Consider the following 15,224-nt stretch of genomic DNA (forward strand, 5'->3'; position numbering starts at 1 on the left):
ATATAAACTATACATCTTCTCAGACAACTAATTGAAAAAATTATTTAGGGAATAAAAGCAAGATCTGCATATGATATTCATCGACTTAGAAAAATCTTTTAATAGAATGCTAAAAGAAATTATATGGAGAATTCTAAAAAGGAAAGTGTTAACATAACATATATTGAAGTAATTAAAGATATGTATGAAGATATAACGACAAGAGTGAATACTTCAAGCATATTAACTGAAATATTTCTCATAAAGATAGGGTTACATCAATAATCAACTTTAAATCCTTATTTTTTTACATTAATCATGGATAAACTCCCTAAACACATCCAAAATATGGTACTATGGTGCATGTTATTTGTAAATGATATTATTTTGTTAGATGAGACATGTGATAAATAAATGCTAAATTAGAATCTTGATGAAAAATACTAGAAATAAAAGATTTTAGAATCAGTACAGTAAAGATAAAATATTTGAAATTTAAGTTTAGCAATATTAGATATAATGAGATAATTATTAAAATAGGAGATGATGATTGTTTGGAACTGAGAGTTTTAAGTATTTATAATCATTTTTGTAAAATGATGAAGGCATTAAGTGAGATATCTTATATAGAATATAATATGATGATTGAAATGGAGGAGAGTGTTAGGTATTTTATGTGATCGTAAAATACCTTTAAAAGTTAAAAGAAAGTTATATAAAATGGTGGTTAGACCTACTATATTTCTGACATTGAATGTTGGACTATGACTCAAATACATGAACAGAAGATGAGAGTTGTAGAGATGAGGATGTTAGGTAGATATATGGATATACGGGAATAAATAAAATAAGAAATGAGAGCATTAAAGAGAAAGTCAGAATTATATCTATTATTAAAGGAAAACTCCAAAAGACTCGTTAAGATTATATAAATATGTACTTAGACAATCAATAAATACTTAATTAGGTGATATGAAATTATGACAAATGTGCATATCGAACAAGAAAAAGTAAGATTAAAAAAGACTTGGTTAATAATAATAAAACAAGATAAAATTTATTTAAATATATGTTATGATATAATATGAGGTAAATTCTAATGAGATAGAAAAATCTATATAGCTAATTCTATTTAATAGGAGAAGATTTGATTAATAATAATAATAATTTTTTTTTTCAAAAAAACGTGTCATTCCTTAAAAACTGTGATGCGCCCTTTGCAAAATTCGGAAATCCAAATGTACCCTTTAGATGATGGCCAAAATCTTATGGGAGTTTCGTAATGATTAATTTACAGGAGATCTTTGAAACTACTAAATTTTAGAGGGTAATTTAAATATTTTCTAGTGTAATTGTTTAAAACCAAAAAGCTAAATAACCGTTAGATTTAAGCGAACAGACATTAATGAATTTATTATATACTATCAGGCTTTCAGCCAATCTGGACGATCGCAAGGATCTAGGGCTTTTGTTTTTTCCCCAATTGCTGCTCGGACATGGCGGCAACGGCGAGGAAAGCGATTACAAGCTTTGAAGGAATTGCCGCTAGAGCAGTGAGAACCGTGGGCTGTGCTTATCGAGGAATAGCGCGGGAGGCGGCTGATGTAGTGGTCATCGGCGCCGGAGTGGTGGGTATAGCCGTAGCGAGGGAATTGGCTTCCAAAGGGAGAGAGGTGTTGGTAGTGGAGGCTGCTTCGACGTTTGGGACTGGAACTAGTTCCAGAAACAGCGAGGTCATACATGCTGGGATCTACTACCCATCTACAAGCCTCAAGGTTTTTAGCTCCTCAACAGTTTTTTTTTTTTTTTTAAATTTGACCTTTCCTTTTCATAGCAATGAAATTTCGCGCTTGTATTGTAAACTTTGTATTGGGTTCCAATTCAATTATCTGAACACACACTTTATAATTGTCATCTGTGAAATGAAGAATGCATTGTGGTTGGATGGTTGGAAAGAACTTGATATTTTTCTAACTCAACTCAATTAGTGCTAACTGCAAAGCCACTTGTTAGAAAATGTAGTAATTTTTTGGTCCATTTTGCTTGCTTATTCCAATTCCTGTGAGTGGTGGTATATCCAGTGGCAGAGGTAAGATTTCACTCAGGAAGTGCCAAGTCTAGAAGGTTGCGGCTCAAAGGAGTGTGTGCGTGTGCATAAGGAGTAGTGAGGGGGAGGGTCACTTATGCTGGAGTGTTTCTATTCGTGGGGCAGTGAGATGGGGCTGTTTAAGTAGAGAGAGGGGGCCAGTTTGAAGGGTCAAGGAATCCTTGAATGTGATTCTTGTTGTTAGTGTTGAGAGGAAAGTGAGTTTGCAAAAAGAGGGCGGGGAAGCACTTTGATTGTTTGAGGTGCCCCTTTTTTTTTTAAAAAAAAATTAGGATAGACTCACTTGTTAAATCTAATTCCATTTTACATACAACTTAAAAAGAACAAGGTTAGTATTTTAAATCAAATATATAAAAATATTGTCCCCGCTCCCCAATTTATAGTATTATAGATTGATAACTCCGTCATGGATGACCCTAAGCCTAAATAAAAGAGGAGGATTATGTTAGGTTGTTGACCAATGTCAAATAAAGGCAAATATTATGTATAGATGCATCAAACTATTGTGCTAATGTTAGGTTGTTCCCTGAAAGGAACATTTCAGGAACACATTGTAGGGTTCGACTGCAATGCCTTAACAATGATCGCTATATCTCTATGAGAACTTGAATGTTGTGTTAAATATATAAGAGTTCTCATATCTCAGGTTGGATAAGAACAAATATTATAGGAATACCAATTGTCTTAGATTTAAAACATTGAACATAGAAATATTCACTGGCAAAATAATGGAGATAATAGATACGATAATTAGGAGGAAGAACTAATGCTTTGTGCTTACAAGAGATAAAATGGGTTGAGAGAAGGCAAAGATGATAGAGAATTAAGGTTTTAAGTTATGATACACTCGAAAAAGTAAAATGAAAAATGGAGTAGGTATTGTTATTGATAGTTCAATAGGGGGCAAAGTAGTATGCGGAGTTAGGAAGGAAGATAGAATTATAACACTCAATATAGTGATAGCAAAAGAAACTAGTAATATAATTAACATATACGCACCTCAAGTAGGATTAGATGAAAACACCAAACATAGGTTTTGGGAAGACCTAGATAAGGTAATATAAAAAATTCCCATCTAAAGGAGCATATAGGAGTAAGAAATAAGGAATGTGATAGGGTGCATGCAGACCATGGTTTTGGATAATAAATGAAGATGAAAAAATTATATTGGATTTCATGATAGCATATGAACTTATAATATCTAATACGTTTTTCAAGAAGAGAGAAAAAACTTAGTTATGTTCAAAAAAAGAGAATAATAAGTCACAAATTGACTTTCTTATTATCAGAAAGAGGGATAGAAAAATTGGTAAAGATTGCAATGCCATTCTTAGAGAAAACTTAATCATTCAACATAGGTTAGTGGTATTAGATACATACTTCATACATAGTATCAATAGAATAAAAACGTATACGATTCCTAATATCAAGTGATGAAAGTTAAAGGATGTGAAACAATATATTTTTAGGGAGGGTAGAGCACAAGTATTAGGAGAAATATATAGTGACTTGATTACGATATAAGATAATATGACATCAAATTTGAAGCGATGGTCAAGAGCATACTCGACAAGCCAAGAGGATGAACACCATTAAATAAAAAATCTTGGTAGTGGAACGAGGAAGTATGAGAGAAAGTGGCAGAAAAATTAACAACTAAAAGTTACTGTGCACTTCTAAAAATAGAGAAAACTTAAAATAGTATATAATAGCCAAGAGAGAGGCCAAGAAATAGTGATTGAAGTTAAGAATAAAACTTTTGAATACTTGGATCGACAACTTGATACAAAAGAAAGGAAAAAAAAATATTTATAGAATAACTAAAGTGAGAGAGGAAAATAAAGGATCTTACCTAATGAAGATATATTATAGATGAATCCAACGAGGTATTCGTGAAGAATGAGGAAATAAAGGAGCGATGGGAGTGTATCTTTTTTCTTCTTTTTAATAAAAGTTTAGATGACAAATTTAGCTTAGGTAACTTAAGTAGGTCAGAGGAATATACAACAATAATCAAGCTTTATTTCACTGAGGTAGGCTATATGAATCCTTTTACTCTATTGGGCTTTATCTTTTACTATATCATTATCTATATTTAAATATTTATCTTGTTTTATTTTTATTAACAAAGTCTTTTTTGGTCTTCCTCTTCCTTATTTAATTTACATAGTTGTCATAGTTAGAGGAGTATGGAGTATAAAAATTTAAATTTTTATCGAAGAATTAAAACTCCAAAAGTAGAATAGACGTTAAATGAGATGCAACATAGGAAAACGATGGGATTAGATGAAATTCCAATAAAGGTATAGAAGTGCTTAGGGAAACATACTATTGAATGACTTACGAAGTTATTCAATTTGATATTGAAAATAAAGAAAATACCTTAGTAGAGGGTAAGTACTTTAATCCCTTATAAAAATAAAGAAGACGTATAAAATTGTATGAATTATAGGGGTACCAAGCTGATCAGCCAACTTTGGGAAAGAGTAATAAAAAAAATTAAGAAAGGAAACCAACGTAAAATTAATTTGGATTTATGCTTGAAGGGGAGCCTTGGCGCAACGGTAAAGTTGCTGTCATATAACCTAGAGCTCATGGGTTTGAGTCTCAGAAATAGCCTCTTACAAAGTAGGGTAAGACTACGTATAATAGATACTTCCCTAGGACCCCTTGAAAGGTCAATGATAGAGGCTACAATCTCCTTAGACAATAGATTGAAAAGTATCATGATATTTATTCACTAAGGAAAAGTTTATGACAGAGTTCCAAGGAAAATTATATAGAGAATTGTACAAAAAGAAAGGTGTTAGTGTAACATATATTAAATTAATTAAGGATATATATTAGGATGAAATGATAAATTTGAACCATCTAGGTGGATTAACTAAAGTTTTTACTATAAAGATAGAGTTATATCAAGAATCAACTCTAAGCTAATATATTTTTACATTGGTCTTGACACATTCAAGACATGTTACAACGGTGCATCTTATTTGGAGATGACATTGTTTTGGTCGATGAGACATGTGAAAGAATAAATGCTAAGCTCGAATCTCGAAGCGAAATATTGGAAGTAAAATGGCTTAGTAGAGTAAAGACAAAATTTATGAAATTTAAGTTTGGTAGTATTTTACATAACAATGAAATTATTAAGTTAGAAGGTACAAGTTGTTTGTAATTGAAAACTTTAAGTATCTAGGATCGTTTTTCCAAAAGGATAGAGGGGAGGGGTTGATAGAGATGTTTGACATATGATATAAGTAGAATGGTAGAAATGGAGGAAGTTGACTTGTGTTATTTGCAATCATAAGATACCTCTAAAGCTTAAAGAGAATTTTTATAAAACGAAGGTTAGATAGGATAAAATATGAGAATATTAAAGAGAAATTCAAGGTTGTGTTTATTGAGGGAAAACTCTAAAAAATGCATTTAAGATTGTATGAATACGTACTTAGGTGTCTAATAAATGTTCGATTTAGGCAATATGAGACTATAATCAATACTCACATTAATAGAGGAAGAGGGAGACCAAAGAAAACTTGGATAATAATGATAAAATAAAATGAAAATGATTTAAATATAGATAATGATATAGTAAGGGATTGAGTCCTATAACGTAGAAGGATCCATATAGCCGACTTTACTTACTGAGATATAAACTGTTGTTATTGTTATTGTCTAGGATTATGCCTAGAAAGATCCATCCCTATTTGTTTCTCTAAAGGTGTCTTCAACAAGATGATTGGTGTCAGGGAACATCTGCAAAGCAATGAAGTAGCAACAAGGTGGTCAACGAGGGCAGTAGTTTTAGGATGACAAAACTGAGCTTTGATATGGTGGCTAATGATGGTTACGTTAATCGACAACCTATGTTTTGTATTATAATAACTTAGGCCTTTTCACACAAGCACTTATTTACCTTATCGCAAATATAACCCTCAACAAGGTACATATAGAAAGCTCATGGAAGAGTTTTGTCATATTGAAAAGGTGGTCTTTGCAGTATAACTTTACTCCTTGATGTAATTTGGTCAGTTCCAAGATTTATAATACTCGAGCCGTGCTGCTCGAAGCATGCAATATTTATTGTTTTAGTGAGGGATCAACATTAGAACCCGATCGTGAGGCCATTACGACCTCGCGCCCGAGTCGCAGTAGAGCGTTTTTTTAGTTATTTTTAGTTATTATTTTATTATAAATAAGCTGTTAATTATATTTAATAGTTATAATTATTATTAATAATAATTTAAATAATTTAAAAAATATTTTATAAAATATTTTAATTTTTTTAATATATATTGAAAATTAATACAAATTTAAAATAATCCAAATTTTTTGCAAAATATAATTCTTAAACATTTTAAATAATTTTTTATAAATTAAATTTTTTCATATATATTCAAAAAATAATTTAAGATCTTCAAATAATTTTGTAATTATCTTTGAGCCTTTTGAATGGTTTTATAATTTTAGATTTAGTTTTGAACTTTGAAAATTACTTATTTTTAAAAATAATTTTTTATTAAATTTAGTAGGCATTATCTGATGAGAAAATATTGAAATATAAATTCAACACTTCGAAATATAACATATGCACATATTTAATAATCAAGTATTGATAAAATTAATATACGTTTATATTTAAAAATTAAAAAAAATACCGAACTGTATCTCTTCACCTCTTCCTAATTCTGTGAACTTCTAGCACAATTTTTTTCCCTTTTAACTTCTTCCTAGGTAGGTAATGAAAATCCAAGTTTGCCACCTTATTTATTTTGAATGAAACACATTATCAACATTCTTTCAAGAACATCATTTAAGCAAAAAGTTATGGTTAAGAAATGGAGTGATTCCATACGTTATAATAAGAAGTAACTGCCAATAAATTATATCCCAAATGAATTTTTACAATATAAAAAGGAAATACCATGTATGGTTTATCTCAAGGATATAAATTTTGTTCCGTGATGAGCGGAATGAGCGAAACTTACCACTCCGTCCGCACATTGAAATCGACACAGGCATTTAGAAGGTTTCGAAACCCACGATTGGCCTTAGAGGTGTCGTGCGAGCCTCGTAGCTATGGCGAACTCGTCGCGCGAGCCCCTCGGTTGTGGCAGACTCGTCGTACGAGCACCGTGGCGGCAGCGGACTCGTCGTGTGAGCCCTGCGGCCGTGGTGGAGTTGTCGCACGAGCTCGGCGGTGAGGCGAAGGCGACAGATATGACAGAATCGTGAGAATGAGGAAAAGTTAGATTTTATAAAATGTTTGAATTAAAATCATTATATTATATATATATATATATATATAGTATCTAATTTCTAATTAATTATTATAATAATATAATATATAAATTAATAATTAATTAAATAAACTATTAATTAATATAATTATAATGTATATTTTTATTAAAAATATAAAAAAATTAAAATAAAAAATAGATAATTTATATAATATATAGTTAATTTAAAATAAATTTTAAAATAAACTTTAAATTATTTTTATAAATTAAAAATAGATTAAAATTTTATAAAAATATTTAAAATAATTTTAAAATTTTATAAATAATTTTAAAAAAATAATTGTTAATTTTTTTAATAAATATATAAATTTTTTAAATAAATATATAAATTTTATAAATAAAATTGATTTTAGAATTCAATATAAGCTATATATATATGATTCTGTCGGGAAGCTGAGAAGACGGAACGACCGGAATGATGTGGATGGAATGCTGATTAAGCCGTCATGCCCCGAAGGGGAAGAGTTTGATGAGCTGCCTTCTATGTTGACCAAGTCATCAGAAGATCTTTGGTTAACGCTAACTACAGACAGCGACCGGGTTTCCCTGGTCCTGACATCCCGATGCTCGAGACAGATCCCATGAATATTTAAGAAGCAGACTAAATAGTAGAATAATAAAATGAACGAAGAGTGAGTACGGTGACGTACCCTGACCTGGGGGCGCCCTCTGGTGGATGATTGATGAGCTAGTCGTGCCGTTAATCGAGTCGTCGTGACTCGGAAGAATAGATGAATGTGAATCGGAGGAGCCGGATCTGACGACACAAAGCCGGATACAGTAGGGGTCTATCGACACGGAGCTAGATGTGATTTGAATCGTCGCAGAACGGACTATAATAGTGGCTCGCAGGCCAGAATGCTACAGCGGTACAAAGGCTGAATCATAATAACAGCTCATAGGTCGGATAATATCAACAGCTCTCAATCATCATAGTGGTGCGAAGGGAGAAACACAATGGCTCGACGACCATAGATGGGGTAAATCAGGGGCTGAGCGGAATGCTGGATTATGAATCAGTCGAATTTGAAGGCAGAGGCGTCGGCAAGTTAAGTTCGCTGATAGGGTGCTAGTTGGTCGGATCTAATGGCGGGGGCGCCAACAGCAACATTGGCAACGACGTCAGCAGCTGGTGGCTGTTCGTCGGGCTGTGGAGCGGCGCTCTCGAAAGTGTGGTAGTCGGCCGAGGCTGAGAAGGAGAATAGGGAGCGACGTCGGGCTGTGGCGCGAAAGTGAGGGCCATGAAGTGCGACGGCAATGCCCTTGGCGCTGGAGTGAGTCGTGGGTAGCCAGTGGCTGACTGGTGAAGGCAACGACGCTGGAGGCGACGACGTCTTGTGGGAGAGAGAAGATGAGAGGTGGCGTCAATGTCATCGGCGTGAGTAAATCTGAGGGAGAAGAGCGAAGCTCCGTCGGTCTCTCCTTTATGTTCAACGACGGCGGCATGCCCCACGGGAGAGGAGGGGGAGAAGCGGCATGAGTGAGATCCTAGTAGCGTTCAGAGGAGGCGGTTGGTGTCGACGTCGGCCTCCATGAGGCGGTAGACCAAAGCCTCCTCCCCTGTCTTCCTCCTAGCGGTGGAAGAAACGAGCCCCCCTCCTTTCCCTTTTATGTGATGAACAGTGCCACATAAAACACCAAAACCCTCAAAATATGAAAAGACCAAAATGCCCCTTGCCACCTCCATAATTCCCCTTAAGTCCCCATAATACATCCGCATTATAAGCCTCCCCTTCAAGTCTAGTCGAAAGAGGCACGAGTCCGATTAACTAGATAGTTTGTCACAAAGGATGAATTGCTCCTGAGTACAAAGTCAAACCACTAGGTTCATCATATAACGTCGAGCTTGTAGCTGTGACAATGCCGATTGAGCAGCAGGAGCGGTGTTAAGCAAGTGACAGTAGCGATGCCAATCGAATGGTCATAGCGATGCCGAGCGAGCGACGAAAAATAATACTGAACGAACGTCGAAGGAGACGAGTACCACCAAAGCAACGAGCGAGGCAAGTACTGACCGAATGGCGAGCGCCTGGCAGAGCGCCGAGAAAAACAAGTGCCAAGTAAATGCCAAAAAGGCGATCGAGTGAATGTCGAGTGATATCAAGCGTATGAATGCCAAACTGGCGATCGGGCAACTGCCAAGTAGGTGACCTAACAGATACGGAGCAAATGACTGGCCTGTTGCCGAGCGCATGCAGATCCCACGAATCGAACGAGCACATAAGCTTTAAGATCAAAGGCGCATAGAAGCGTTAGTCGTGATATGAACGAACGTAGAGCCCGAGAACTGAATGGGAGCATAGCCCGTGAAATCGAAGGCGCACGGAAGCGAAAGTCGTGAACTGAGCGGGCGTAGAGCCTGTGAGATTCTCTGGTCCGAGACCTATGGAGATAGTTTGACCCTGAATAGGGGAGATAGATACCTCAATAAGTTGGTCCGCGATGAGATTGCTCGAATCTGAATGGGGGAGATAGATACTTTAATAAGCTGGTCAGCAACTAGTGGAGACTTCTTGACCCCGACCGGGAGAGATAAATGCCTTAATAAGCTGGTTCGCGACCAGTGGAGACTGCTCAACCCTGAACGGGGGAGATAAATGCTTCAATAAGCTGGTCCAAGACCAGTGGAGATGACTTGACCCCGAACGGGGGAGATAGGTATCTCAGTAATCTGGTCCGAGACCCTGAATTAGGGAGATAAATACCTTAATAAGCTGGTCTGAGACCAGTGGAGATTGCTCGACCCCGAACGGGGGAGATAGATAACTCAATAAGCTGGTCCGAGACCAGTGGCGATTGCTCGACCACGAACGGGGGAGATAAGGGATCCGCTAAACTGGTCTGAGACAAATGAAGATCGCTCAACCTCGAATGGGGGAGATAGTTAACTTGATAAGCTGGTCCGAGACGACTGCTTGACTACGAATGGGGGAGATAAGGGATCCGATAAGCTGGTTCGAGACTAGTGAAGACCGCTCGACCCCGAACATGGGAGATAAGAGATCCGATAAGGTGGTTAAAGATTAGTGAAGATCACTCGACTCCGAATAAGAAAGATAAAGGATTCGATAAGCTAGTCCGAGACCGGTGTAGACCGCTCGATCCTGAACGAGTGAGATAAGGGATCCGATAAGCTAGTCCAAAGACCAGTGAAGTCCGCTCGACCCCGACTGGGGGAGATAAGAGATCCAATAAGCTAGTCCGAGATCAGTGAAGACCGCTCGACCCCGAATGGGCGGCACGAGAGTCTCTAACGCTGAGCCCGTGGCTCAAATATAACTCAAATCTTGCCGAGTGGCTCAGGAGTCTCTGACGGTGAGCTCGTGGCTTAAATATAACTTAAACCTAGTCGAGTGGCTCAAGAGTATATGACGCTGAGCCCGTGACTCAAATATAACTCAAACCTGTCCGAGCGGTTCAGGAGTCTCACTCAAGGGTTTATAGTTGCCGCTCGACTGTTAATTGGCGTAGATAAGGATTTATAGTTGCTGTACGACTGTTGATTGGCGTAGATAAGGGTTTATATATTGGGACACTTTGGAGCTAGAGGGGGGAGGGGGTGAATAACTCGTCTTGCTCGCTAGCTCGCTTCGTCGATGTTGATTTTGCAGTGGATAAACTCAAAGCATGCTCTCAATGCTAATAAGTATGATTTACTTGATATCCACCTCAAGATGAGGTGACTAATCCATGGATCCAAGCCGAGCACACTCTCCACTATGAAAACAACTCATTCTCGGAACAACCAGAGGTGGAGAAACCTTTACAACTCAAGAACAAGAAAGTACAACTCGAAATAAGGAAACAAAACGTAAATACAAATCGACAATGACTTGACACTTTGAACCTTGAATCCTTGAGCTTTTCTTGCTTTGAATGCCTCTTGAAGATGGAACATGCAGCAACACTTTTCCTCTAAAGACTTCCAAGAATTGGCAGAGAAGATGGAGAAGAGAGCTTCGGCGTTTGAACTCGTCGTCGCCTTTATATCTGTACTTTTAGGGCTCCCAATCGATTAGGCTTGCTCCCAATCGATTGCCACGTCAAATCCCAGCGATCCCATTCGTCCAAACCTCACAACTTGCGCAACGGTCATATCCCAATCGATTGGGGAGGCTTAAATCGATCGATCGATTCAGAGCGTCTCTTACTGTGCTTCGTAGAAATCTTCTCCCAATCAATTGACCAATCGATTGGGAAACTCATTGTTCGTCGTGAAGAAACGCTCTCAATCGACCACCTGATCGATTGGCAGCTTCAATCGATCACCCAATCGATTTAAAACCTTACTGTTCGCTCCCAAACTCTCCCAATCGATTGGCTAATCGATTGGGGAAGATCTTGATCGATTACTCAATCGATCAAGACATTTTGCCCCGTTTCTTTGTCAACCAATCGATTGGATGATCGATTGACCCCCCAATTGATTGGCAAGTCGCAAAATGTGTAGAGCTCGAAATGAGCTTCGTTTTACATCTGAGATCACCTTATTCCGATATCCGAGTCAAAAGTTATGACCTTCGGAAGTTTGCTACGTCTGAACTTCCTAGTTCCATGTCAACTCTCTATTGGACTTACGACCGTCAAGTGTTTAATCAACCTTTGACCCATCTGGTCTTTCTCTTTGTCAACTCCTCATTGGACATCCGATCACCAAGTGCGGTCTTCCTTGACCCACCTAGATTTTCCTCATGCCTGATTTTACTCACTAGGGCTTTTTCACCTGGCTTTACTCACCAGGATTTTCCCAACTGGCTAGTTTCACTCATTAGGACTTTCCAACTGCTTGACTTCACTTACCATGACTTTCCATCTGTCCGAGTTCACTCACCGGGTCTTTCACCTATCTTCACTCATTAGGATTTTTCATCCGCCTAGCTTCATTCACTAGGTCTTTCACCTGACTTCACTCACCAGGACTTTCAACACCAAGTGTTCGGTCAACACTGACCTACTTGGATTTCCCTCTTCTGCCGTTGAACTTATCCTTGCCTAACCTCCAGTTAGGACTTTCCCAATTAAGTATCTGGTTAACCTTGATCTACTTGACTCTTCTTCTTGTCAATCTAGTCAAACATTGACGAGGAATTGTTCCAACAATCTCTCCAAATGGACGATTGCATCTGCAATCTCCATATATTGTCAAATATCGAACCAAATCAAGACTTAAGCTTGAGTTAACTCAAGCTTATTCAACCTGATCAACCTTGACCTAGGGGATATTGCATCATCAATCTTCCCCTTTTTGATGTTTGACAATACCTTTAAGTTAGGCTAATCCAATAGCCTCACCTTCTTCTTCATGCCAAATCATGAATGAGGATTTCCTTCATTTTCTCCCTTTTCTAGAGGGCAAACTCCCCTTTGGGTAATGAAGACCTAACTTAAACTCTATATTCTCCCCTTTGACACACATCAAAAACACTTCTCCATATGAGTTATCTTATATTGTTCACAACCTTATTCGTTGTTCACAACACTACAATGAAGGTCCCATACCTTTCATTGTCTCCAATGCTCACCCTTGAGCATTAACCACTTCACAATGCTCATCCTAGAGCATTTATCACAGCGAAGGTTTTACTCCCTTCTAAAGTTTTGTGAAAATAGTTTTCATGTCTTTAAAGAGTAGTCCCCTCTAAAAACATGCTTCAAACTTCTGTCATTGCACCAACAATGACTTGGAATTCCTAAGACTTTAGGAAATCTAAAAACTTGAAGTTTTGAGGTTTAAATATCAAAATTTGAATGCAAACCTCAACCTAAACTCCAACTTATTCTTCCTTAACCAATCCATTCTTGTTTTCATCAAGAAGACCACCCCTAAATATTTATAAATGTATTTTAAGGGGTTATTAATGGTTATCACGACTAAAAATGATTTAGTGTGTTGAAATAAGACATTTACAGTCAAGATCAGCCTTTCTAATCGATTGAAGTTGGGACTCAATCGATTGAAGCCATTCAATCGATCCACTATCGATTCCGCGAGCTTCTGTTCGTGGAAAATACTCTTGAATCGATCAACTGATCGATCCAGGCAGGGTTGAATCGATCAGTTGATCGATTTCATGAGCCTCTGCTCACGGAAAAACCCAGTTCAATCGATCGACTGATCGATTGAACTCTCCCAATTGATCGGTTGATCGATTATGTCTGAATTTCTGAAATCAAATTTCAACTGAAATTCAGAAATACCTCAATAATTCTATAAAATTCTAAAAATCATGAAAATTTTTGTAGAGATTATTTAAGACATATACTTACAAGGAAAAATAGTTTTCTAAGAAAATACTTCTTATTTTCAAAGATTGACACAAACTTGAAAACTCGTAAAAACTTCAATGTTTTCTTCTAGTTTGTGCCTAACTTTTCAATGGTGATTACTATCAAAGGATAGTCTTCACCAAGGTTTTCCAAAGTATATTTAAAATGATTTTCAAAACCAGTTTGCAACTATGTTCTTTGGGCTCAATGCATATAACTTGTACATTAGTTTTTCCAATGATTGGATGACATATAACTATGTGTTTTGATGAAGTTACAACTCAAATGGATGCACTAAATCAACATCTTGAGTCTTGTTCATCATCCTAACATCTCACTTGTATGATGTATCTAATGTGCACTAAAAACACATACAAGTCACCTTAGGGTGCGTTTGGTTCAAGTCATCATTTATAACCTTGGTTATGTGATTACTAGGTAATCACATAACTAAGGTTATAGGGAATACAGCATAACCTAATATTGTTTGGTTCAATCCTAGATAATGTAATAAAAACTTGTTTGGTTGGAGGTTTTAGTGTATAACATAATTTAACATTTACTTTAATGCCCTGAATAGATATTTTTATAGTTAAATTAATTTAATGTTTGATTAATTTTTTAAAAATAAAATAAAATAAATTATTAATATTAATATTTAGTTATCTTCCCCAAACTAAACTAAACGGCCAAGACCAAGGCATCGATGGATCACTTCCAATTCCAAACACAACTTAGGGAGAGGATTTCAGCAATGGAAACAAGTAGAAAAAATCGTCGATTTCTTTTCACAAGCATTTTTGTTTTTTTGGGTAAGGCGTCAATTTCATCTTCTACAATGGAAAGATGAAAAAGGTGAAGAAGGCGGTGGCAGCGAGATCTGCTTCGATGAAGAAGGCAGAAGGACAACTCTGCAGCAGCAGCGAGATCTGCTTCGAGATCTTCTTCTATAATATATATAGATTGCGCCGGCGGCGGCAACAAAATCTACTTCGATGAAGAAGGCGAAGAAGGCTGATTGCGTCGACAGCGAGATCTGCTTCGAGATCTTCTTCTATAATATATATAGATTGCGTCGGCGGCGACAGCGAGATCTACTTCGATGAAGAAGGCGAAGAAGGCTGATTGCGTCGGCAGCGAGATCTGCTCCGAGATCTTCTTCTATAATATATATAGATTGTGTCGTCGGCAGCAGCGAGATCTGCTTCGATGAAGAAGGCGGAGAAGTCTGTCGCCGTTGGTTCGATGAAGACAAAGTGGGAGAAGAAGCCGAAGTCTGCCGCCGCTGGTTTATCGCTGCTGCTATAGGCTTTGCCACAAAAAAGAAGAAAAGTGTCGAGATAAACAGCGAAGAAGGAAGGTTATATTTGAGAAAATAATTTACTTAACCCCGGAATCGTCCAAAACCTTACGATTTGGAGGTTTTTTGATTCCGGGATATAACCCCATTTTGCTGACGTGGCGAGAATCAAATATAACTTTGGAATCACTCATTACCTGAACCAAACAAGGTTAAACAATATAACCTTGGTTGGATAACCAAGGTTATGGAGGATAACCAAGGTTAT

General features: G+C 37.0%; 1 protein-coding gene across 1 annotated transcript in view; it reads left to right on the plus strand.

Moving 5' to 3' along the window:
* The first annotated feature begins 1,414 nt into the window (after positions 1-1,414).
* The window catches only part of LOC122035066 (L-2-hydroxyglutarate dehydrogenase, mitochondrial-like), a 48,372-nt gene continuing 34,562 nt past the window's right edge, over positions 1,415-15,224 (plus strand). The window contains exon 1 of the mRNA XM_042594440.1: positions 1,415-1,754. Within this exon, the coding sequence (XP_042450374.1) occupies positions 1,476-1,754 (279 nt within the window). The 5' untranslated portion in view covers positions 1,415-1,475. The remainder of the gene's footprint in view (positions 1,755-15,224) is intronic.

This window comes from Zingiber officinale, chromosome 11B (genome assembly GCF_018446385.1).
Source record: "Zingiber officinale cultivar Zhangliang chromosome 11B, Zo_v1.1, whole genome shotgun sequence".
NCBI lineage: Eukaryota > Viridiplantae > Streptophyta > Magnoliopsida > Zingiberales > Zingiberaceae > Zingiber > Zingiber officinale.